General features: G+C 38.3%; 1 protein-coding gene across 5 annotated transcripts in view; it reads left to right on the top strand.

Annotated features, from left to right (window-relative positions):
* Positions 1-26,943, top strand: part of frmd4a (FERM domain containing 4A) — a 199,341-nt gene that overhangs the window by 65,911 nt on the left and 106,487 nt on the right. The window contains exon 1 of one of the 5 annotated variants that reach the window (XM_067420097.1): positions 14,659-15,014. The exons of 2 other annotated variants lie outside the window; for them this stretch is intronic. In XM_067420097.1, the coding sequence (XP_067276198.1) occupies positions 14,949-15,014 (66 nt within the window). In that variant the 5' untranslated portion in view covers positions 14,659-14,948. Of the gene's footprint in view, positions 1-14,658; positions 15,015-25,957; positions 26,293-26,943 lie in introns of those variants that run through there. 2 more of the 5 variants (XM_067420095.1, XM_067420094.1) reach the window with 2 other exon arrangements.

The raw sequence follows: 26,943 nt of genomic DNA, 5'->3' as shown, positions 1-26,943 counted from the left end.
GTGTAAGTAAGATAAATTTTTCATGGTGATGGTGAAGGGTGGGTGTATTAGACACTCCCCATTCACCAGATTGCTCACACATCTCTGGTTTTATTCATGGGTCTTGCTCATTGCTCATTACTCTGTAACGTGCATGTGTGTGTGCCTCCAGGGGTGATGTGCGTCACCCTGATACGGATCACCTGGTGATTTGACTGGCAGGTCCCTCTAGGTATCATTTTCAGATGGGACACCCCACTGATCTACAGAGTGCGAGTCATTGAAATTGAAATATGGTAATGCTAGACAAGTCCAGGCTGCCCGTGTGACATTTTCATGGCTGGTTTTAAATCTCACTCTCTCTCACATAAAAAGGCCTTTATATGAATTCACTGTCCAGCTCAAAAGACAGATGCATGTCTTTGATATTAATATAGATGTACAAGAAATTATTATAGAAAACTCTGCAGAGACCATCTTCATGTATTCTGGAGTTGCCCAAAAATACTACCTTTCTGGACCATGGTTTCGATGGAGATTCAAAAGATTTTAGGATATGATATACCAATACATTTTACTACATTATATCTTGGAAACATTATGCACTCTGTGTTGAGAAGTCATGTATATCTTGTTAATATATTAAGTGTGGCAAGTAAGAAAAGTATTACAAGACATTGGTATAAGCAGGACATCCCCTTACTTGGAGAATGGATATAAATTGTTAAAGAAAAAAAAAATGGAACAATTAACTTTTATCTTAAGACTTTTAAAAAAAACCTATTTATAAAATGCTGGAAGAAGTGGATTGAGTACTGTAATTTAAGCAAACAATGACTGTACATTGGTTGCCCCAAAACAAAATGTATACCCCCTGTTCTATTTTTTTGTTTTTTCCTTTGTTTTCCCTAAGGATGTAAAACTTTTTTACTTCCTAAAAATAGTAAAAAATAAAATAAAAAATAAAGAAAACTCTGCAGCACCGCAGGCAGGTATCCCAACATGAAAACCAACAAAAGTTCAGCAGAATTTAGCATATTTATTTTGCCAACAAAGCATCTTTGCAGCAGTTAGACATTACAGACACGCCAGTGTGAGTTCATTAGGAATACACAAGCTCAAGGCATAAAATATTAGTCTTTCCCCCATTAGAACAGCTCAACAGAGGGAGTGAAGGTAGATAGTAATGGACACCATCACCCATTACACGCACACACCTGAACCTGCTCATTAAAAACAAGAGAGAATGACAGATGGAGAAAAATGAAGGGGGCTGCACGGATGATAATAAGGTGTTGTGGGAGGAGACAGGCATGTTTTGTATATAAATATATAAATGTATCACGGTTTCCACAAAAAATATTAAGCAGCGCAAGGGTCTGCTCTGGAGCAAATACACAAATATATATATTTTTCATTTTAAATTAAAATCTAAAACAGTCACTTTTTTTTTTTTTTTTTTTACATTGGTGGGCATTTATAATGTTTCACAATAAGACTGTATTTGCTTAAAATAGCACAAATACACAATACCATTTTGAGATTGACATAGCTTAAAGTGGTTATAACTGTAATTGGTCAGATGTTGATTCAGCCAGTTTAGAGAAGGATTCATCCGAGTGATTTAAATTTGTAACATTTGAGTTTGTTAATTTAAGGGAACATTATGAAAATCGGACGGTTTAAGTGCTATAATCAGGTTCCTGGTGCATCTGTCAACCCAGAAAACGTGAAAAAGGACAACCCAGTAACATTGTTTTAGAAATCCTTTCTTTGCAAGCATGAAAAAACGAGCCATTCAGATTTCACTCCCCTAGTGAGGTAGGAAGGGGATCTTATTATAATATTACCGCCCCTTAATCCACCCACCCACGTCACCGCCATTTTGTTTTCGCAAGCAACTGTTGTACCAGTTTCTAACAGCATGGCAAAAGTAGACATACAATTTCTCATCTATTTAAACATTATAACTGTTCTGTTTTGGGCTGTAATAATAAACTCCCAGCATCTGTGCCACTGAGGATGCAGTGGATTCCTTTCATTTGTGAAGGGAATGTGCCCAAGAAATTAGCTAAATTCATATACGTTTGTGTGAGTCATTGTATACTGGACTGCTTTGCTAAGGAGGGTCAGTAAACACATGATTTGCACAAAAGTTGCTTCTCAAAGATGGATCAAATCCAACTCTTCATGATCCAACTTCATATCCAGAACATGTAAGTACTGCACTTTATAATGTGTGTGTTTGCAAATCACCTTTCTGAATGTACTAATGTGGCTAAAGCTAGCATTGTCTCTTGCTATATTCACAGAGACCAGAGCTTGTTATTTTTAAGCCCAAAATGCTCACCGCCTGTACAGTTCAGTAGTGCACTTCTAGTACTTATTTAAAATAAAACGAATGATCGGATCTCTGTGAACACAGAGACAATGGTAACTTTAGCCAACCTATGGCGTCCTAACTAGGGATGGCGATTTCAAAATACTGCTTCATGAAGCTTTGAAGATTTTCCAAACTTCTGTTTCGAATCAATTGGTTTGGGGCGCTATCAAACTGCCAAAGTCCCATTATGTCAGTAAATGAGGCTTTGTTACGTTATTGCTGTTTGGAAACATTTCGAAACACTTCGTACCAGCAGGGGTTGCCATGGAGACGGGTGTTAGATTGATTCGAAGCTTTGACATAATACGGCACATTTGCTTCAACTGTTTTAGTGTTTCACTGCCCATCACTAGTCATAATAACCAGCACAGTCACAAAGCTGATTTGCTAACATTAACAAAATAATATGCTGTACTTACATGTTCTGAAAATAAAGTTGTTCAAACAGTTGGTATTAATCCATCTTTGCGAATTCTACTCATGTGGTGAGGTTCTCCCCACTCCATTTGTTGTTGTCCTTTATCTAAACTAGCACAAGTTGTAAAGGCTCCGCCCTATTCTGAAAAAAAGGGCGGGGAGCAGCATCTCATTTGCATTTAAAGAGGCACACGACAACAGCATGTTTTTCCTTCCATTCAAATAGAAGCTTTCAAAACAATCTATAATGAATAATCTGTGGTGTATTTTTTGCTGAAACTTCAAGACACATTCTGCGGACACCTTATATTGACTTATATTAGACCAAACGACGATGTTTGCATTATATGTTGTTGAATCACTAAATAGCACTGGCTCATAGGAGTCATTTGTGAGTTAATGGAACTCCACTGGTCAGAAGAATTGAGTAGATGCTATATTATTTATAGCTTTATGGCTTTTTCTTTCCTCAGAAACATTTTCATTCCATTCAAATTGAACATGATGAGACAGACTTTTTAAGGGCCGCAGCCAAAACTCTCGAGGCACTGAGCTGAAGGTTGCCCCGTACTTTGTCACAATATCGAGAGTGGGAGTTTAGAGCCTGTAAAACGATTTTCCTGGAATGAAAATCACAAAAACAACTTTTACACTGTTGGGGACATATAATAATGATAATTACTTGGTTTTATTGTTCAGAAGTTCAGAGCAATGGCAGGTGATTTGGCAGCTAACTGAAGTCAAACGGGACGTTCAAGTATTGAAAAAAGCAACCGCAGATGATGGGATGAAAACTGTAATTAAGAACTTTTAGAAATGTCTCCTTTGAAGTCTGTCTTCACATCTGATAAAGGTTTTTCGCACGCATCTGTCCGTCCGTCCGTCTATTGTTTTTTCGTTCTATAGTTTGTTCTATTGATCGTTCTATCTAGCATTCTCTGTATCATATCTATCTGTCTGTATGTCTATAATTGTATTGTTCTATCTATTATTCTGTAACTATCATTCTATATATTGCTTTTTTGTTCTATCTATCGTTTTGTCTATTTATCATCGATGTGTTGTTCTATCTATCGTTCATTTGTTTGTTCGTTCTATTGTTCGTTTGTTCTATTGTCAGTTCTATCTATTTTTCTTTCTGTCTTTTCTTTCTTTTGATCGTTCGGTCTAGAGTTCTCTCTATCATTTTTTCTATCGTTTTATCATTCATTCTGTTCTTCTATTTATACTTCTATTTTATCTATCTATCTATCTATCTATCTATCTATCTATCTATCTATCTATCTATCTATCTATCTATCTATCCATCCATCCATCCATCCATCCATCCATCCATCCATCCATCCATCCATCCATCCATCCATCCATCCATCCATCCATCTATCTATCTATCCATCTATCTATAAAATCCGTCCGTCCGTCCGTCCGTCCGTCCGTCCGTCCGTCTATCTATCTATCTATCTATCTATCTATCTATCTATCTATCTATCTATCTATCTATCTATCTATCTATCTATCTATCTATCTATCTATCTATCTATCTATCTATCTGTCTGTCTGTCTGTCTATCTATCTATCTATCTATCTGTCTGTCTGTCTGTCTGTCTGTCTGTCTGTCTGTTTATTGTTCAGTATATCGATTGTTTGTTCAGTTGATTGTTTATTCATTCTATCATTCTATCTATCATTCTCCTTGTATCTATCACCATTCTTCTCCAGAAACCTCTCCTTATTACATACTTCATTTTATGTTGTATAAGCATATAAATTATTATTGTTGTTGATGTTGTTATTGACATTATGCAGAACATTTGCATCTGCTTGGTGACTCAATGAGATTTTAGGCGATCATGGTTGAATATTTAATTGTCAGTTTTGCTTGGATCTCTGGCTGTAGAGCATGGAGGCACAATTTATGCACACACTTAGGGTGATTATGAACACTGATCTTTGGTTCACCTCATGCATGAAATTGGTTTATGTGATTCAGAATGTCACTTAGATGAGAAAGTTAAAGATCGGATGAGAACACACAACCCCCCCCCCCCCCCCCCCCCCCCCACACACACACACACCATCTCTCTTCCGCAGTGTTGTTTTTGTGAAAAGTGAAAACAACAGTGTAGTTATTTTAGGAAACAGCACAGAAGGGAGGTGAATATACACACACATACATGACACTGTTTATGTGGGCATATGTAACAGGGATTGTAATAGCGTATTTTTATGCCGTGTGTGTAAGTAGTGTTAAAGTATTTTACAATGTCCTTTGGGAGTCTCCTGAAATGCTCCTGCTATGACTAATACCTTTAATGAAATTGAATTCAAACTATATTTAATTTATATGAGGATCCTTGTGATATTCTTGTGTGTGTGTGTGTGTGTGTGTGTGTGTGTGTGTGTGTGTGTGTGTGTGTGTGTGTGTGTGTGTGTGTGTGTGTGTGTGTGTGTGTGTGTGTGCTTGTGCTTGTGCGCTTGTATGAGTGTGTGCACGCGCGTCGTTCTAAATTATGGCTGTTCTCAGTATAAAACTGGGCTGAGTTTAGTAGGGCAGAAAATGCTGACTCGTGACTCACCGAACTGCCTCTTTATTAGAGAGATTCACTCTGATTCAACATGGGTTCCCATCAGTGGTGTGTGTGTGTGTGTGTGTGTGTGTGTGTGTGTGTGTGTGTGTGTGTGTGTGTGTGTGTGTGTGTGTGTGTGTGTGTGTGTGTGTGTGTGTGTGTGTGTGTGTGTGCTTGTGCTTGTGCGCTTGTATGAGTGTGTGCACGCGCGTCGTTCTAAATTATGGCTGTTCTCAGTATAAAACTGGGCTGAGTTTAGTAGGGCAGAAAATGCTGACTCGTGACTCACCGAACTGCCTCTTTATTAGAGAGATTCACTCTGATTCAACATGGGTTCCCATCAGTGGTGTGTGTGTGTGTGTGTGTGTGTGTGTGTGTGTGTGTGTGTCTGTGTGTGTGTGTGTGTGTGTGTGTGTGTGTGTGTGTGTGTGTGTGTGTGTGTGTGTGTGTGTGTGTGTGTGTGTGTGTGTGTGTGTGTGGCCTGGTAATCCCTACGTTATGGGGACAAAATGTCCCCACAAAGATGGCAATATCCGAAATCCTTTTCCTTGTGGGGACATTTTTAGTACCCCATGAGGAAAACATCTTATAAATCACACAGAAGGAGTTTTTTTGAGAAAGTAAAAATGCAGAATGTTTCCTGTGATGGGTAGGTTTAGGGGCAGGGGCAGTGTAAGGGGATAGGATGTACAGTTTGTACAGTATGAAATCCATTACGCCTATGGAAAGTCCCCATAAAACATGGAAACACGACGTGTGTGTGTGTGTGTGTGTGTGTGTGTGTGTGTGTGTGTGTGTGTGTGTGTGTGTGTGTGTGTGTGTGTGTGTGTGTGTGTGTGTGTGTGTGTGTGTGTGTGTTTGAGAGAGAGAAGCAAAAACCTCTATATAGGCCAGAGAGCCAATGCTGACTCAGGTGGGAAAGTATAGAGGATTGTGGGTAGTAGACAGGTATACCATGGTCCTGACATACAGGCACAGAGTAAAGAAAAAAAACAGTAAGAGTAAACTATGAATGGAATGAAAGATAGAAGGCTAAAGGAGTGTGGGGATATCGGTTTACACTGCTGCAATCAAGGTCACCTTGATACACAGAGAGACACACAGAGAATACAGAGAGCCCTTTTTTTACACAAACACACATAGAGTAAAGAAGTCATAATCACATTCTGTGGTTTGTTGACTGACATCACATCACAAAAATAGCATATTCCAGAATATCCCAGTTAAAGGTTTAGTTCAACCAAAAATGAAATCGATATCATTAATGACTCACCCTAATGTTGTTCCACACCCGTAAGACCTCCATTCATGTTCAGAACACAGTTTAAGATATTTTATATTTTAGTCCCAGAACATATGCAGTCTATACACACTTTACTGTCCATATCCAGAAAGGGAATAAAAACATCTCCAATGTCACGTGATTTCAGGATTTTGGATCACGTGTCAAACTGCCAAACTGCTGAAATCATGTGACATTAGCGATCCGAATCATTGATCGATTCATTGATTCATGGCCATTTTAATCTTTATTTGGGGAACACGGAAGAGAAGGCAATGCTGAATAAAGTCATAGTTTTTTTATATTTTTGGACCAAAATGTATTTTCGATGCTTCAAGAGATTCTAACTAACTAACTGATGTCACATATGGACTACTTTGATGTTTTGATGTTTTTATTATCTTTCTGGACATGGACAGTATAGTGTGTATAGACTGCATATGCTTTGGGACTAAAATATAAAATATCTTAAACTGTGTTCTGAAGATGAACGGAGGTCTTACGGTGTGGACGACATTAGGGTGAGTCATTAATGACATACATTTCATTTTTTGGGTGAACTAACCCTTTAATAACAAGGTTATTTCTGTGTAGTAGACTTAAAAAGTTAATCATATTAGTTTAACAATATAACTCACAATCCCTATATGAAGAACTGCGGTAATGCATAAACTGAATGTAGTCTGGTGTTTGAGTAGGTTAAGAGCCATTGAGATGCAAAACACTTTGTGGTCTTGTGATTTAGACTCTTGACCTCAAGACTATTTAAGGGGTTAAAGTGGACACATATAGTGCTTAATCCTGTTTTCTGAGAGTGAGAGAAAAGGAGCTAAAAGATTTGTAATGCATGGCCTTGATATATCTATTATACAACATGTCCTCTAACCAATACGCCTATATAGGTCGTTTGTCAGTTCCTTGAAATACGACCCATAGAAGCGTATACTAAAGTTTCGCCCCTATCAACGATATTTTCATTAATTAAATACGACGCACAGGAGCGTTTTCTAAAGTTGTGCAGGACACTTTCATTTTAAAGTATTTTTTTCCCTTTTATCTGCTTAATATTTCAGGTTTTGCATAGCTCAGTTGGTAAAGCATTGCCCTATACAACAACAACATGTGATCATGCAATCGTGAGTTCGATCCCAGGGAAGACGTGTGCTTAAAAGTGTGTATGCACTATAAATCACTGGGTAGGTTTAGGGATGGGGTGGGTGTAGTTGTAAATTTAAAAAGGAAATATGACAAATGGTGGTAAAAAGTCCACACATTGCATTAAAATGAACACCCATACTTCAGTTCATGACGGCAGACGTAACACGACACTGTCATTATTTTTACGCCAGCTAGAGGGCGCATGACTTTAAAACGTCAATATAGGTCATAATAAGGTGCTTGGAAAACGACCTATAGAGTCGTATTTTTTGGAGGACAGGTTGTTTAGTGTCCTGGATAAGATATTTTACATAAAACATTTTGCATATAGTCCACAAGACAAAAAATAGCTGAATTTATTTAAATGACCCTGAACTCCGGACCCTGGCACTCAAGCTCAACTATGTAAAAAAAAAAGGTTCAAATGTTAACAGATGATCCAGAAGGAAAAACGAGTTAACTTTAAGAGTTAAAACTTTTTTTTATTTGAAGATCAAGGTAATTTGTCTTCCGGGAAACATGCAAGTGTATTCTGTTGATTCCAAAGGGCAGTACGTACTAAATTATTATTATTATTTTAACATTTAATCAAAATAAGAACATTTTCTTACATCTCCATCATATTCAAAATTAATAGTTGTGCTTGAGTCCCTCAGTTGTCCTCAGTGTGAAAAGATGGATCTCAAAATCATACAGTCACTGCTGGAGAGGGTTCAAATATGCAAAAGATGCTGAAAAACTGAAGAATTTGTAGGACCTGGAGGATTTTTCTGAAGAACTGCTGAAGTTTAACTGTTCAGGACAAACAAGGGACTCATGAACAACCATCACAAAAAAACAAACAGCTGCAGATCACCCAGGTAACGCCACAGTATTAAGAATCAATGGTTCATTTTCTTTTGCATGGGGTCATTTGAATAAGTTAAGCTATCTATTATTTGCAAGTAAAATGTCTTATTCAGGATGGTACTAAATAAAAATGAACATGCATTTTGTATGATCTTTCTTATTTTGTTAAAATTATTCACATTTTCAAAGATTATACAAGCAGTTCACATACTTTTTCTTGCAACAGTATGGTCCAATTCTCACTATTAACTAGTTGCATATTACTAGTATATTGGCTGTTTATTACTACATATAACGCACATATTAATGCCTTATTCTGCATGACCATATTCTACATCCCAATACCTAAACTAACAACTGCCTTACTAACTACCAATAAGCAGTAATTAGGAGTTTACTGGGGCAAAAGTTGTAGTTAATAGTGAGAATCAGACCCTCAACTAAAGTGTGACCATTCATAGAATTGTAACAAATTGTTATTCCATTCTGCCATTATAAAGTTACTGTCAGTGCAAACACTGAGATATTTGTTGACAATATTGTCTGTGTATGTGCCAATGTAAATAACGGCCCACCTAGCCCAGTGTAGGATAAACACTGAATAGATGGAGAAAATAAAAAATAAAAAACTGATGTGAGAGCATGTTTTGGCCCTCTTTACTTCTGATGTCAGTGGGCGAGTATATGCTTGTGCGTAAATGTCAGGCTGATAGGGTTCTTTGGCTGAACAATGATTAGAGTTACTTAGAGTTATGGAATATCCCCCTAATAAAGTCCCCTAGACTTTTCAGTCATAAGTTACATACAAATAACCAGTATGTACAGCAGTATCATAGTGGATTAGGGGAGGGATGTTTGTCAGTTAAGAAAAGCTGAAAAGAGGCTTTAGGTCTGGACTAAAATGGATCAAGTCTTTCTCCCCTCGTGTGTGCGTTAAGCCTAGAAGAGCGGGTAAGAGTGGTTGCAGGTCATGTTTGCATGTGGAAAGAAGAGTCTGGCTGAGAAGTTTTGTTTCTGAACCAAAACGAGACTGAATTGCAAAGTTAATTTGCTACTGAATGGACGTGGAGAGGCGGAACGTTGTCAGAGCAATTTGGATATCTGACATACGACTGTGTTTAATCAAAATTGTGCTCTGGTGAGGATGTTGGCTGTGACATTGAACATGAACAGCAGGAAGTTTGAGTCACTCTCAGAGCAGAATGAAATAAATCATATGACAGTCAAAAGGAGTGTCTTCCTGGAAGAAACAAATTAAAGATGACCATGTTCCCATTTATGGTTAGAAATCATTTTACAGTCGCTCTAGAAAAGGGCACATACACTGTAAAAAATTATTTAGAAAAAAAGTTACCTGGTTGCCTTAAAATTTTGAGTTCATTGAAATTAAAATTTTGAGTTAATACAATGATTTTTTTTTTTTTTGAGATTCGACAACCTTTATCAAAATATTATTAAAATATTGAAGCATTAAAGCATTTCTGATGACGCAGTGAAACATGCCAAATAGCGCTATTTTCATGATTTATCTAGTTTTTTATGTGGTTCAGATACAATAATATTTTGAGTTTCTATTTATTAAACAAATTTCCTTCATTGTATCAACTCAAATTTTTAATTTCAATAAACTCAAAATTTGAAGGCAACCAGGTTACTTACCTTTGTAAGTTAAACCAACAAAAACAAAAATGTTTACAGTGTAGTTGATTATGCCTTCGATTAGCATCTATGCAAAAGAGATAAAGGGCCCTATCTTGCACCCAGCGCAATTGACTTTGTACACCGACGCATGTGTCATTCCTATTTTGCACTCGCGCAAAGCGCGCTTTTCCCTCCACAGAAGCACGTCGCTAAACTAGTGAATGAACTCGCTCCCTGGGCGGTTCAGCGCAAAAAAGGAGGCGTGTTCCGGCGCAAACAATCCCTGGTGCTATTTTGCTGTTCCATTAAACAGTTGCGCCTCTGACCAGAAAAAACCTAGTCTAAAGTCAGTGTCGCGTTGCGCGTTGTTCATTATGCTATTTTAAGGGCGCATGCTTGACCAAAATGTATAGCGTGCACAACGCGCATACACTTTGCTCATGAAATCTAATAAATTGTTACACTAAAAAAAAAAAATTAACACATTGTGGTGTGCCACGAAGATGTGAAAAAATAGGCATAAATCTAGCTTACAAATTATTCAGGCTTACTGTAGAAATTAAGGATCAGACCTGTTTGCCCAATAGTGGCAAGACATATATATATATATATATATATATATATATATATATATATATATATATGGACATCTGACAAATTGGTTTGTCCGTCAAGAACCAGGAAAAAAAATCGACTGAAAAAATAAAAAACTGTTTAACCGACGATATTTTGGGTGGGTTTCTCCCATCCCCATACAACACAACTTCTCTGTCTTTCACTCCCTTACGAAAGGAAAATATATTTACCAATATATTAGTTGAAATATATTTTAATATATTGTAAATATATGGAATAATATATTGATGGTATTATAAAATATATTATATATTCATGTAATATATTGCAAAATATATAAATGATTGCCGCTTTCAATATATTGCAATATATTGAAAGATATAAATATTAATTCCCATATATGTTAATATATTTCCTAATGTATTGCATGACATTTTCAAATATACTGCAATATATTTTTGTTTCGTAAGGGCTGCTCTTACAAGAACATCAGTCACGTCGGCTGTGAACCGCTCCTGGCGTGCGCCTGGTAAATACGCCATAATAATAGCAATCCATAATGGAACTTGCGCACCTGCTTTTAAAGGGAATGTTGGATGATGCTCTGTTTGGTTTATTCACGTTACGCCCAAACCACACCTATGAATAATGAAGCTACTTCAGACCAACCCATTTTAGATTTGCGCCGGGCGCAAGAGCCATTTATCCCGCTGGGGAAATAGCAACAGCGCCGAGACCTGCCCACAAAATTACTTGCGCTCCGCGCTTTGACACTTGCGTTTCAGATCGTTAAAATAGGGCCCACATTGTATGAGTGTAGCTTAATCTATTTGAACAGGTGGCACTGAAAAAATTATTACATGCATGTTGTAAAATAAGTGTTTGCCCATACAAAACTGACCATCACTTCTGATGTGTTGTTGAGGGTTTCCAGGGTTTTGTCCTGCCGTTAAGGTGGGTATGTTTTTTTATATAATGCATTGATATTAGCTTAGAAATCTAGACGCACCCTAGCGGCAGCAAATCTAATCTGTCGCGAGTGTCGTCTAGCAACTCTCAACACACTTCTGAGCTGTAAACGCCAAACTCTGGTCGGGCCAATCACATCGTGTATAGAGTCAGTGGGCGGGGCTTAACATAATGATGGCAGAGTTGCGCTTGCATGCTTCTAGTAAACGCAGAAGCTGGCGAACGGCAGTCATTCAAATCAGCTTTCACCGCGACTCTGGAAGACTTTGAGTTATGCTTTTCTCTGAGAAAAGAACAAAGAACGGCACTGAAGTCATTCTTAAAAAGTGAAGATATGTTCAGAGTTTTGCTGACCGGATACGGAGAAAGTTTAATCTGTCAGCGAGCTCTGCTTCACCTTCGTTGCTCTGGTTGGTTGTAGCGCTGTCCTATCGCGTGCAGAGGGAGTTTGAAAGACAACCGTTTATCCCGCCCCTCGGATTGAGCCCTGTCTATGGTGAGTTTCCAGACCAAACATCTTGATGTGGGTCTGGTTTGTCAGGCTACATTGCTGTGTGTTTAGAACAAAACTCTTACCATAACAATAGTAAGTTTAAGCATTAATAATAATAGCGATGTTGGTTTGTTTTGAAATATCCATTGAATATGCACAGAAATACACTTGGATGTAATCATTTTTGACCTCTGCAGATAAGTTGCCTTAGCAGCGTCAAAGGTCATTATCAATCAGACTAAATTGTAGGGTCAAGGGGTCAACAAGACTTTTGTCTTTAAGGAGCACGTGCATGTGTGTGCGGGTGTGTGCATCTGTCATCTTCATGGAGGTCATAGGTCAACACTCTTTAAACTTTACAAATCAGTAGTGTTGTGCTTGCATCCGTCCTGCCATCTTATCATTTGTGAAGTATACTGTGCCGGTGTTTATTGGAGTGTGACATGATGTTGATGGTGTTAAAATTATGATGTTCCTCACTATCACCTCACACTCATACAAACACAAACACACACTGAACGTAACACCCATCTGTCCTTAAGAGTGAGTTTAATCTGCTGCTGGCTGCGTCCTTTGTAATGGGATTGGTCTGCAGGCCTTCAGCTGTGGTTAAAAATGTGTTGACATGGACATGTGTAAGTGTACATTAAAGGTTGCTTTATTTCTTCTCGATAGACAAGTAACATTGGTTTGGTTTTGTTTCACAGAACCAATATATGCTGGCTTTTGCATGAATATGCAGTTGTTCGCTTGTTTGTCCATTCGCAATCGTATCTTCGATCACTTTAGCGATGATAAAGACCCATTCATTTCCACACCTGATAAGCCTGGAGCGTCAACCTCCTCCACTGTCTGTTGCAAGCGTCAAATCCCAAAGTGTGTCCGAAAAGTAAGATAATATAGTCATGTTTATTTCCTTTGGTTCCTCTTTTACAGATCAATATAACCCTCTAATCTGGTATAATTGTAATATGTCACGTGCTATCAAGTTGTTGATGAGAACTATGTTTGTGTTTTTGGGATGGAAGGGAGAATTTTTTTCATTGCAAGTAATAATTAATTTACAAAAAATGTACTTACTTATCCCAAACTTTTGAACAGTAGTGTATGTGTGCCAATACATAGAATTATAACTTTTTTGTATACCTTGTAATTAAGCAAAAGTAGACTCGTTATGCGAATGTCCGCTATTAGAGCTCCTTTGTGGAGAATGCAACATGTACTCATGTCACATTATGTTTTACTTCTGGCACAATTTCGTCAAACTATGCTTATGTGTGTATGTAGAATATCAGATTTAAGAGTGAACAATAGTTTCTATTGTATTCAGATCTAACCATACCTCAGTGCTGCTAAAATCAGTGAGTAATTTTCCATGGTATTTAAAGGACACGTGTTTCTATGGTGTTTAGCTCTATAAAAAAGAAGCTCTTTAAAAACGCTAAGACCACTGATCATTTTACATTATGCAGAAGATAGCTCAAATTAGGGTGAAGCACGCATGAATGCATGAATTTCATGTTTGATCGTTGATTCAGCATATGGCCGCAACAGCATCTGGACATTTATTAGCTTCGCATTTGCTCAAGGTAAGCTAGAATACCTCAGCGTGTGTGCAAATGCTCACAGGATAAGGCATGTTTGATTAACAGCTGTTAGCATCTGTGTGTGTGCGTGTGTTCTCTGGCTGCATTTTACACTGTGACTCAAATGGAGTCACATCCTGCTATTTATAATTATACCCCTGTGCCTCTTTCTCTTCTAATTCGGTCTAGAAACATGTATGTACATTAACACAGTCCACCTCATATTGAGAAGACTAATCGCACTGCATGAGACGTAAACAGTGGTAAACTCTCGATCGCTTACATAAGTTGGAGAGAGACTCTGCACATTGCCTTGTTTTGTGGCCAGGGCATCACAGAGACATTCTTGGCCCTTCGTTAATGGGCAGCACAAAGCCGCATTGATCAGAAGGCCCGTGTGAATGAGACGGGCATTAGACACAGACACCCTTGCGGGTCCTCCTCATCCTCATGGGTCCCAGTGCACAATGGGGTCCACTGTGGGTCCACTGCCCCCAGGAAGAGGCGGACACACTGTTCCACACACGCATAGATTGTTGGTCATCCTCAGTAATGAAGTTTTGTCCTTATGTGAAGTGAGCTGGACGGTCTGTTCTTGTCTCAGTGATGTCCTGTGTGTGAAAGTGTTCACGGCTGGAGGAAATAGATGAGCGACTTAGGTGTCATGTGGTTGTCACACGGTCTTTCAAGAATTGAGCCAAAGAAGGGGAATGTTTATGCATTAGTTAAAGCCACTTTCTGGAACCGGAGTCCAGTCTGACCCAATCTGAACCAGGACGGACCTCTGAAGAGTTGTGTTTGGTGTGGTCTTTTGCAATCCGGATATCTTTTGGCTATTATAGAGAACGTTGATTAGAAGAAAGGATTTTCGGCATAGCATGTGGATGTGTCGACATTCCTATGATGGATGTTCAGATTTTTGGAAACTGGATGACCATTTTGGCTGCAGAGCACAAACATTTTATGTAAACATCTTGTTTTCTTCGTATTTGAAGTCATTTTCAGTTTTTGTTGAGTTAGTTGATTTGGTTTGACTGCACAAGCCATCATGACACTGGCAGCGAGACTTGATGACCTGGAAACAACTCTGGAGCACATGTTAATGGATGTGTTTGTGAGTCAAATTAAGTTCTTTTTCTCTTTCTGTCTCTTTCTTTTTCCACTATTTTTTTTACAAATAAAGGTTCCAAAGGGGGTTTTCACATTGGGTGCGTTTACATGCACATTCTTAAGCCGATTATGCCTAATAAGCCGACAATGAACATGGTCATGTAAACGCAGTAACCCGTTTTCTTTTATCGGAGTACGGTCTTAAACGGCGTAAGCATAAACCGGTCGGAACAGGTCGTTTTTTTGCCTCTTACCTCGATTTCGCGCTGCATGTAAACGCATTAACCTGCTTTCTGTCGGCTTATTGAAGTGCGCAAGCACGAAAGGTGACAAAAACGCAAACTTAGAGCAGATTTTAATGCATCCAGACAGAGCGAGCTAGTGTTTTACATGAAATAAGGACCTATATTACAAACGCAGACTCTTTTTAAAGACCCAGAAAATTGTAAAGTAGAGGTTCAAACAAAACGCTGCATCTGTAACTTCATGAGGGATAATAAGCCATAAATCTTCCACTGATACGGTGCGCGCTTTATTTAAAATCACAACTGACGTAACATTTGAAAAACTCTGAGTCAGATACGGACATTATTATTTTTGACGTCACTACATGGAAATAACCCGGTTTATTAATAAAGTCATGTAAACGCGGTTTACTTGCATTGTCAGTTTACTGGTTTGCATGTAAACGGGGAAAACGGGGATTTTTTTGAGTTATATGCTTACTGGTGTGCATGTAAACGCACCCATTGTCATAGAAGAACCATTTTGAGTTCCTCATTCATTAAAAAAATAAAAATAAATCTTAGTGTAAAGAACATTATTTTCCTCTATACAGTGCATTAAAAAGGTTTCATGGATGTTAAAAAAATATTTATGGTACTATATATGCCAATAAAGAACCTTTAGTATAACAAAAAGTGGCAAAAATATAGTTTCAGCATGAAGTATCTTGGAATAACATGTAAATCCCAAGGTACATGAATATCACAACTATTAGTATATACATTAAAAGTGTGTATGATTCATTCATGTCGTTCCAATCTGTTTGACTTTCTATATTCTGTGGAAAAATGTTTCCTTTCCATACAGGAAAAGGGTTTGGGTTGTTTCTTCCATCTGATCTTGGCTTCTGCTCAAATATGTGTTTCATCTGTGACAAGGTGATGATGCCTATGAAAAAGTTTATGCTGAAGTTTCACTGCTGTAAATAATTCAATCATCTCACCTGAGTGACACCGCAGACCTGACAGATGCCTGAGTTTAGACAGTGCAAGTGTGTTTGAGACTGTGTATGTATGCCAGGTAAAGAAAAAACGCTGTAATTTCTATGAATATGATTACACTGAAACGGAAATTTTAGCCTGAAAAATATTTCATAGATTTACATTAAAAGAGGGACTTGATCTTGTGGGTGGACTATTTTTGTTTGGTGGGCTAGTTACCACACAGAACACCTTAGAATGAATTAAATGAAAGACAACTCATGTTTGAATACAATCAGCATGTCTTTCCTTATATTTCTGTTTCATGACTTTGACAATAATAGTCTCTGTTAGCATATGTGATTCTGCGGTCTCTCATCAAGAGCCTGCAGTGCCTTCAGGAAGTCTTGAGAACAAAGCTCTGATTATTTTTACCCAACCGGTTTATAATCCCTTTATTTTAATCTCCTGACGTAAGATATTTCAACAATGCCTCTGATGTTATTTTTGGGAAAGATTAATTTTGTTCGGCAAAAAAAGTTTGATTTCCGTGAACAGCCTGTCACATTAAAAAAAACGTTTTTGGTGATGTGCGATGTTCTTTCATCAGATCTATTAGGAGCAAAGAATGAAGGTTATTTTCCCTGAGGTGTATGCTGTTCCAAATCGAAAGCATTTTATGTAATAGTGTGTGATGATGTAATTGGACCTTGAAGTAAACAAGTTTTTGAAGTGGATGCTCTTAAGTTTGTATGATAAACACTCCGTTCAAAAGTTATGGGTGTTGGTTATATTTTGTTAATATTTTTTGAAAGAAGTCTCTTTGAATTTGCTGACCAAGGCTGCATTTTATTTGATCATATACAATAAAATACTGCAATTTTGTGAAATACTTTTACCATTTTAAATATTTTTTTAATATATTTTAAAATGTAATTTATTCCTGTGAAGGCAATCATTACTCCAGTGTCACATGATCCTTCAGAAATCTTTCTAACATGCTGATTTGATGATGAAGAAACAATTCTTACTATAATCAGTGTTTAAAAAAGTTGTGCTGCTTAAAAATTTTGATTCGTTGATAAATAGAATAAACTTTTCTAACGTTATAAATGTTTTTCATTAAATTTTTCATCAATATAATGTATGCACGATATTAACATTTTGGCTGATACCGATAATTATTTACTTGAAAGCCAATAACCGATATATTGGCAGATAATATCTTTTATCTAAATTTATATACAAATTTTGAGAGAATGATTACAAAAACATTTTAAGCCCATAAAAGCCATGTTCCAAGGACGCAATTATAATGTTCTCATAATTTTATGTAGCCTATATGACAGAATTGCGCCACACGTTGCACTTAAAGGTGGGGTGATGTTCATATTTTAAATCACCAAAACAAACACGCCTCTACCCCAAAAGGGTCTCGCAGCCGGCCGAGGGTATGAAGTCATCAAAAAGTGAAAGCAACATGTGTTACTATAGTAATCCAGGTCCAATGTTCACTGAAAAAGTCCTCCCTTACATCCCAAAAACACAAACATAGTTCTCATAAACAACTCAATAGCACGAGCACGACAATCCAACTAATGAGCATATTACAATTGTGACAAGATTAGAGGGTTATATTGATCACTAAAAGAGCATACAAAGGAAACTAACATACATTAGGAGTTTATCATCTTACTTTTTGGACACACTGCGAGCTGACACTTGAAACAGACAGTGATTTATACCATGTGGAAATGAATAGGTCTTTATCACCGCTGAAGTGAACCACGATACCATTGCAAATGGACAAACAAGCGAACATGACACGCAAGCATAGTCAAGCAAAATCCAGCATATATTAGGCCTAGTCCACACATACACGGGTATTTTTAGTTTTTCCTCCTCCGTTTTAAAAAACAATCGGGTCCACACAAGCACGGTTTTAAAAAAAAATCTGTCCACATGAGAACGCAAAACTACAAATGGCTGCCTGATTTCCACATGGGTCCCATCCACGGCACCGATGCACATTGCACTGACTGAGGGATGCCATGGGCTCAAGTGAAACCCTTCTACAAGTTCCTTTACTTTGGACTCAGTGACGGGTAACTGTACAGGTGCAGGGCTGAAGTGGACTATAATAGCTTCACACACTTGCTTTACTATTATTGCATTCTGCCGCCTTTGTTCTGCAATACAATGAAATAACTGAACAGGTATCTGTAGGCTATACATGTGATAAGCGCTGTTAGTAGAATCCACCGCATAGACTCGACTCACGTAAATCAAAAGGAGATAACATGGAAAATCTGACATCAAACGAAGGAGAGAACGTCGTGTATTTCGACTTAAAAAGCCGAAATCTCCGGTTTCACCATCTACACGAAAATGCTGTAACCGGACTTTCTAAACATCTTCACCTTGCCTGGACGGAGTTTTCAAAAAAGTCCGGTTTCAGTAACCGGATACAGCGTTTGCATGTGGACGAACAGCCAAACCGCGTAGAAAAAGCTGTGGTTTTGAAAATAGCCGTGTTCGTGTGGACAGGGCCTTAGTTCTGTGAAACAAAACAAAACCAATGTTACTCGTCTATCGCGAAGAAATAAAGCAACCTCTGTGTCCGATTGCAGGCCTTATCGCTCCTTGAGTTCTCTCCAGCACTGGAAAGCTGATACTTCTTGCCTGATCGGAAGCCTTCTTTGTTCCACAGACATCTTCCACATTTGTTTTTTATCTGACATCTCTCTTTTTTTGTGGTCACTCGGCTACTGTCCGTCCTGTGTGTCGTGTGTTTTGAAAAATGACATGCACTGAGCGTTCTCTTTCACCATCAGTAGACACGCCCCGGCTATATGTTTGTTTTGGTACTCGATCGGCCTGAGACACTTTTATAAAATGCTTTTAAAATAACTCTTACCCCACCTTTAACTGTATTATATCATTGGAATCATATTTCAAGCAATTCAAAACCATCATGGCAATTTACACATCATGGCCTGAAATGTGTTACCAATTGCCTGTGTTCTAGTTCCTTGTCAGTTTCCATGTAACTTTTGTCATAAGCCACGTTTTGACCGCAGGAACTTTACCCAGGAACCAGGTACTTTGGGGTGGAACTCGGTGTGTTTAGACCGCAGGAACCAGGGTCTAAATGAAGTTCCGGGTAAATATTTCCCCCTCCAAACGGCCCTGCTCGCGAGGTAGTACTTTTTCAAAGTTCAGGAACTTTCAAGGGCGGGACTTGGGCGCTGAACATGCTGATTGGTTTAGCTCACGCAGCATTTTATTTCAACCGGCATTTTTAAAAGTCTTTTGCGAGGTTCGGTCTGCGTTCAGTAAATATCAGTCTTGCTCTCTGTCTGATGGCGCGCGTTCATCTCAGCCATCTCACGTTCAATGTCCGTAATAGCTGATAATAATATACATTGTCACTTTAAATCTAGCTTTACAAGCTTTCTGAATATGCTGCATGCTGCTGAATCTGCATATTAGTGCTCTTTTCTGTTGTTGTTAATTACCTCTTTAGTAAACCTATACATAACCAGCAAAAGCAGCACAGCTTGAATCTCTTCCATACTCGTTATTCATTTTTTTACAGTCTATTTTGCACCATGTAAACGACCGATTACTTTTAAGTGTGCGTCCACGTCATGTAAACGTGACAGCGCGCGCCGCGCTCATGTTGACAAGAGAGGAAAGCTCAATTTTCTGAGGGGTAAACTTTTTATTTCGTAAGTTAGATAATGTTGGAATAATGACACAGCGCATATTGCCCCAGGCAGTTTTTACTTTAACTGCGCCTGACAGAAGACATTTTTTTTCTGAGATTATTATTTCACTTTACAACAGATAAATAGATTTTTATATAATACTGTATTAGTCCTGGTGGCCGTTAAGAGTCGCTATGGCTACAGTTAACACATTCCAGCTGCTGGAGAAAACAGCGTTGACATTTTTGAGTCGGCAGACAAACTGCATGTGACAAAATGATTGCGATTGAAAGTCATCACATGTAAACACCAGATCGGTTTAGATAACGTCTCATGTAAACAGTCCACTAAATCTTTCAATCGGTACACGCAAAAAGGATTACTGTCCGTCACTGACTTTGGAGGAGCAGTCGCGCGCAGTCCTACATCACCGGACTAATTTGCCTAATCTTCACGGAATTTTAGATCGCGGTGGAAAAGCAGACAGTTGCAGGTCTGGGGGGGGAGAAAAGTTCCTGTAAAAAAGTTCCTGGTACAAATTGTTCCGGGTAATTTTGGTGGAAACGGGGCTATAGTTTCTAATTAGTTACTCACCTGTTCCCAGTTCCTTTGATTCATGTGTATTTAAGCCTGTAGTTCCCTTTGTTCAGTGTTCGGTCTTTTTTAGTTTGGTTGTGCTAAACTTATTAATGTGATCTCCTATGACCTAAGCGTTCTTTGTTAGCTTTTTGGATTAATTAAAGAGTTTTCATTTATGTCCTTCATCTTCGTGCACTCATTACAGCCACAGCGTTACAGGATCCTTGCTGAATTTAAAAAAAAAATGTCTTCAAATGGCAGAGGGCATGGCCAGTAGTTTGCCGCTTGTCACCATGGGAACAGTGGGGTGGTGTAAAGGGCATAGCTGGCCATGACTCCATTTTATTGGCCCTCCGTCTCTCACACACACATACACACACACTGCAAGTGTGTATGTGAATCTACCAAGAGTAAGAACCAGAGGACAGGGTGAAGCCGGCCACTATAAAGAATGAGCGATAAAGCCCATTGTGCGTGTTTGTTTGGCTTTGGCTTGTGCGTTTGGCAGCGCTGCCGTGTTGTGCTGTATTCAGTGACTTCTATTGTAAATGCTCCTCACACACACAGCATTGTCCCAATGTTTCAGCCTGAAGAAACTGCAGGTTCTTTCTTTCATGTTTCCAGCTCACGAAGCAATGGCACCCAGTAGTCAAACTTTCCACCAGGGACAAAACCGTGTTGTGGTTTATTTGGTGTTTGAATAGGTCTTTCGTAGATACTTGTGTGTCATGTGTTATGCAAGACGTTTTTCAGTGCCGTGTACTGGTGGAGGGAGCGACTCCTATGCATTGTCTCACAATGATACTATTTCTGTCACTTTGATATTTAATGAGGCCATATCAAGGAAAACAAGACTTCCCAAGCTGAAAAAACTTTGCAATTTTCCCTTTATATGGTTTTATTTGTTGTATTTCAAAGTTACTAATGTATTTATCATAACTAAAATTTTGGTCACACTTTAGTTTATTGTACAATTCTTACTATTATTAACTAACCATTAACTGGGACTTTTGCCTCAACAAAGTAAAGTAGTTGTTAAGTTTAAGTATTGGGTATAGGATTAAAGGATGGAGAATATTGTCATGCAGAATAAGGCATTAATATGTGCTTTACAAATACTAATAAACAGCCAATACTAGTAATATTCATGCTAATAAGCAACTAGTTAATAGTGAGAATTGGACCCTAAACTAAAGTGTTATCAAATTTTATTTATACTTTATAGCATATAGCATATACAATTTTATTTTCTGTGATTATGACTATATCTTATGTCTTGTATTTCGTAAAATTAAATCTTAATTTATCATAACTACAACCTAAAATTATATATCTCACAATTGCAAATTTATTTCCATAACTGCGACTATTTATAGCCTATCTTACAAATGCTTTCCCATAATTGACTTTATATTTTACACAATAACCTTATCTTACAATTTTGACTTCATTTTTCATACACTACAAAAAATGCTTTTCTTACTTAGTATTTCTGTCTTGTTTCTAGTCCAAACATCTTAAAATTCTTAAAACAAGAAGTATTTACTAGACAAGCAAAATTAATTGTCTTATTTTGGGGAAAAATAACTCAAAATTGAGAGAGTTTTTGCTTAAAATAAGCAAAATAATCTGCCAATGGGGTAAGCAAAATAATCTCAATTCAAACAGAAAACAAGATTATTTTTCTTACCCCATTGGAAGATTAATTTGCTTATTTTTGAGTTATTTCTTCCCAAAACAAGACAATCATTTTTACTTGTCTAGTAAAAATATGTTCAATGTAAATGTTCAATTATTAGATATTTTTACTAGAAACAAGACAAAAATACTAAGTAAGAAAAGAATTTTTTTGCAGTGTAACTACTTTAATAACTTAAACTTTAAAGTGTACTGGATAAAATATACTTTTTATATCTTTATAAAGGTAAGTTTATTTTCTTTAATTGTAACTTTGTACCTTACACTAGGACTTTATATTTCACAATTGTGACTTGATTTCTCATAACTGCCTTATATCTCACAATATGACTTTTTTTCTTATTTTAAATTTTGTCACCATACAGCTCCTTTGAGTCTGTTTTTTTTTTCTTCTATAGTGCTAACTCAGCCTTTGAATGTTCCCTTCCAAAACAGATCAGTATTTCTTAAAACCATCTGCAGCACTTGATAACAGTTATGTGCTTTATTTTAATGAGGAAAATTAAAGTGGCTGTTGATAATTTATAGACTCAATAACCCCAGGAGTGTTATCAATTTGCTTCACTGAAGTGAATTATTCCAACATGGCCAACAAATCCTTGCTGTCAGCGCTTGTGTTTTCCCTTTTTCTTGTTTCACTCTGCATTCTCAGCCTCACCCTTTCCCACGATAAGTATTATGAAACCCTTTCCTTCTCCATCCAATTGTCTTCCGTTCGCACCAAAGTAGGTCTTATACTGGGTTCAAACCTCTGAGAAGAGCATTGGTGTGAATAATGGAATATATATATATATATATATATATATATATATATATATATATATATATATATATATATATATATATATATATATATATATATATATATATATATATATATATGTGTGTGTATATGTATATTGTGCGTGTTTAGGGAGGGTTTTGCAATAATTATGGTAATTTATGAAAACTGGCTCTGGTTAACAGCCACACAGACTGCAATGGACGCCATCTGAGACACACACACACACACACACACACACAGTGCCATGGGCTAAGATTACAGGGTGCAGTGTAAACAGGGTCTGGAAGAGCCCCTGCAGTCCCAGAACAGAGGCAGAGCTCCAGAACTCCATTAAAGCATCTCAGCAAGATTCGAGCACCCTCCCCCATCCCCTGCCATACACTCTCTTTTGTGTTATTGAGTGTTTCGAGATTTTGATTGCGTTATTATAGGCCTATTGGATAAATTGACTTAGCCGAACACAAAGAGTGTGACAGGTTCATTTAACGTGTTTTGAATGGTGACATGTTTACCTATTTCCTTAAATGGCCAGCTGTGTTGGAGAAAATGCTCAGGCAAGTCAGGTGTGTTTGTCGGTTTACAGTATGTGTGTGAGTTAGTACCTGTACCCTCGGGCGTTTTATCCACTCTTGGGTTGTAGTAAGAATGTCACGGTTACACAGGAAGTAATAGCTTGGTTTAGTGTGTGAGTGGGAAGGGAACCAACACACGCGGTGTGACAAATTTATCAGTTCCCCACCTTGGTTTACCACACTGGCATAATTTAGCTATAAAGAACAGTTCCTCTATATCCATAATGCAAGGCAAGTGTGCAAAGAGCCATCCAAACCCTCAGTGACTTTGCAGTATGGTAAAAATAGAAGTGGTTTTTAATATTCCTAATCTAGAGCAGCTACTGAATGAATGATGCTGAGCAGGAATTAGAAGGAAATCTCTCTCTCTCTCTCTCTCTCTCTCTCTCTCTCTCTCTCTCTCTCTCTCTCTCTCTCTCTCTCTCTCTCTCTCTCTCTCTCTCTCTCTCTCTCTCTCTCTCTCTCTCTCGCTCGCTCGCTCGCTCGCTCTCTGAATAATTATAGAGGGAAGGGTTAAGTGGGCCCTCCAATAGTACCAAACGGTCCCCTTCTCTGACCAGTGGTGTTGTAGTCATGACCTAATCCCAAGACCAATGTGTATTGAGACCAAAACAAGACCAAGACTTTGAGGGGTTGAGACCAAAACAAGATCGAGTACAAATATGGCCGAGACTTACCAGACCAAGAAAAAAATGGTCTTAAGACCGGTCTCAAGTTCTACAACACTACTGACCAGGGCCCTAAGAATCACCCCAGGGTTCAGAGTTGTTTTTTAGTGTGTTATATGGGGTTGCTGTGTGTTGCTTACTGGCACAAAGTCAGAAAAGCCCACCCTTCATTATATCATGATATTTTTGCCTGTTTTTATCATTGAATGAAATGTGTTTTTGTATTTGACATTTATTTGAACTTTTACTAAATACATCACAATGCATTCTGGGATCGCCTTGTCCACAGAGGACCCATGAATGCTGCATTAGAAACTGGTCAAAACGATCTTAGAAGGGAGGGATCGTCCCATCTAAAAGGAATAGTTCACCCCAGGATAAAAATGCATAATTTACTCAGTCCAGATGTTTAGAAAAATGTCCATACAATGAAAGTCAGGGGGGGTCCAGTGTTATTTTGCACCCCATCAACTTCCATTCTAAGGACAAAAACAGATAAAATATTCTTCAGATACCTTTGTAAGTAAATCATACAGGTTTGGAACAACATGAGGGTAAATACATGAAAATAGAATTTACTTTTTTGTGTAAATTATCTAGCAGCTTATTAGAGTTTTGAGCCCAAGATTGATTCTGATTGTTTCTTGAGCATTAAATGATTGTTATTGTAAAATAAACTCATTAGCACTTTATAGACAGACCCCATGTACTTATTACAGACATTTTAATAACTAGGTGATAACTAAGTAGCTACTAACCTTGAACCTACACCTAAAACTAACCTTAAGCCATGTAGTTACCTTATATTACCTAGTACTTTCTTAGGTAAGTACACTGTAAGTATATGTAAGTAAATGTACTGTAAAATAAAGTATAACCGTAAACATATTGTAAACATGACGGTACATTTCACATCCTTCAAGTGCATTTTCCAGACAGACATCTCATAAAAAACCTGCTTAATACTAGCTGTCTGCTTGCTTCATTTAGTTCTGAAGAGCAGAGAAGGACGGACAGGCGTTTACTGCTGTTCTTAACAAGACATGGTCCCTGTTAGGACATACAGGCGATAATGTCCTACACACACATGCAACGATCCCTAGTGCGTAATCTTGTTGGCAGCTCGAGGGTATTTTCCCTTTATATATATATATGTGTGTGTGTGTGTGTGTGTGTGTGTGTGTGTGTGTGTGTGTGTGTGTGTGTGTGTGTGTGTGTGTGTGTGTGTGTGTGTGTGTGTTCTGTCTGGTGAAAGCAGCTATGGGATTTACAGCTAATCTGAACAGCAGATGGCAAAACATCAGATATTCTGTTTGAGCAGGAGAATGGATATTTTACAACACGCACACTTTATCCCTCGTCATAAATGTTGACATATACACAACAACATGAACTTTGCTGTATAAACACGTACATTCTCGCATAGAATCACGTGACACATTGTGTGTGTATGCGATAATAATACTCATATTAATCCAGTGACCTGAATTGAGTTTGACTGGAGGAAGCGAAGCTGACGTATCTAGAGCGCACGCCATTCCACGGCTACTTCCAGAGAGAGAGAGAGAGAGAGAGAGAGAGAGAGAGAGAGAGAGAGAGAGAGAGAGAGAGAGAGAGAGAGAGAGAGAGAGAGAGAGAGAGAGAGAGAGACAACAACCTCCCTCCCTTCTGTTTTCTCTCTCACTCACACATGCTTCTCGTAAGAAAGCAGTATGAAAGCTGCCACAGTATGGGCTGAAGATCATACTGAGGACTCCAACCGCTGAAAAACACAGGCAAAACGAACAGAAAGAGTTCAAGAAACAACAAAGAAGGCACTAACATATATTTAAAGGGAGGGGGGGAGGAAAGACAGGCAGGAAAATTGAAGGGAGGGAGCCGTGGAGACGGAGCGAGAGAGAGGAACAGCCCGTCTGTCTGTGGCGGGACAGCAGACGCTGAACGCTCGCGGACCAGACGCTCACACACACACCATGGTGGTCCAGGCGGCCGTAACGCCCAGTAGGACCCGCAGGCTCCTGCTCAAGCTGCCGGTGGGGACGCTGAGGCGGAATAGCGAGGAGAGGGTAAGATGTGAGACGATTTATGAGCGTGTATTTGTGTGTTTCTGAATGCTGGCTCAAGGTTATCAAGGACTGTCACTTGTGTGTTAGTTTGAGCATGCGTTGCATCCTTGCAGGTGAGGAGAAAATGGAGATGATTAGCCGTTTGTCTTGGCATAATGGACGTGCACCTGTGCAAATCCTTCACACAGAATTTCTGTGTAATTGTCTGTGGATTGTCTTTTAATGCTTCAGTTGAATCTTGTGAGGGTCACTATCATGGTTATGGCTTTCTGAGGTCTCCAGTTCAAATGACAGTGAAGAGTGTTGCATAATAGTGTTTGTTCACCGAAGATACAGGTATCCACTAGACATCACTGTGATTATCACAAAACACGCAGCAGCCTGCCCAATTATGTGACTAATGTTAGCAGACAAAACACTCTTACAACGAGCTGCACTTCACTTGACTGTCAATTAACTCAAAACGCTGAAAAAGTTTGGTTTCTTACAGATGTGCGTATGCGAGCATGCACACATGGTTCTGTGTGTGGGTGTGTACGTCTTTCTATATGTGTGCGTGTGTGGGTGGACATTTTTGGCCATCAAAAGAACTAATAATTAAATAATGGTATCGAGCCATATTTTTGAAAAACTATCACAAATGCAAAATAG

Source organism: Pseudorasbora parva, chromosome 16, assembly GCF_024679245.1.
Source record: "Pseudorasbora parva isolate DD20220531a chromosome 16, ASM2467924v1, whole genome shotgun sequence".
In the NCBI taxonomy this organism is placed as follows: domain Eukaryota; kingdom Metazoa; phylum Chordata; class Actinopteri; order Cypriniformes; family Gobionidae; genus Pseudorasbora; species Pseudorasbora parva.
This window is presented reverse-complemented; position numbering and strand designations above follow the sequence as displayed.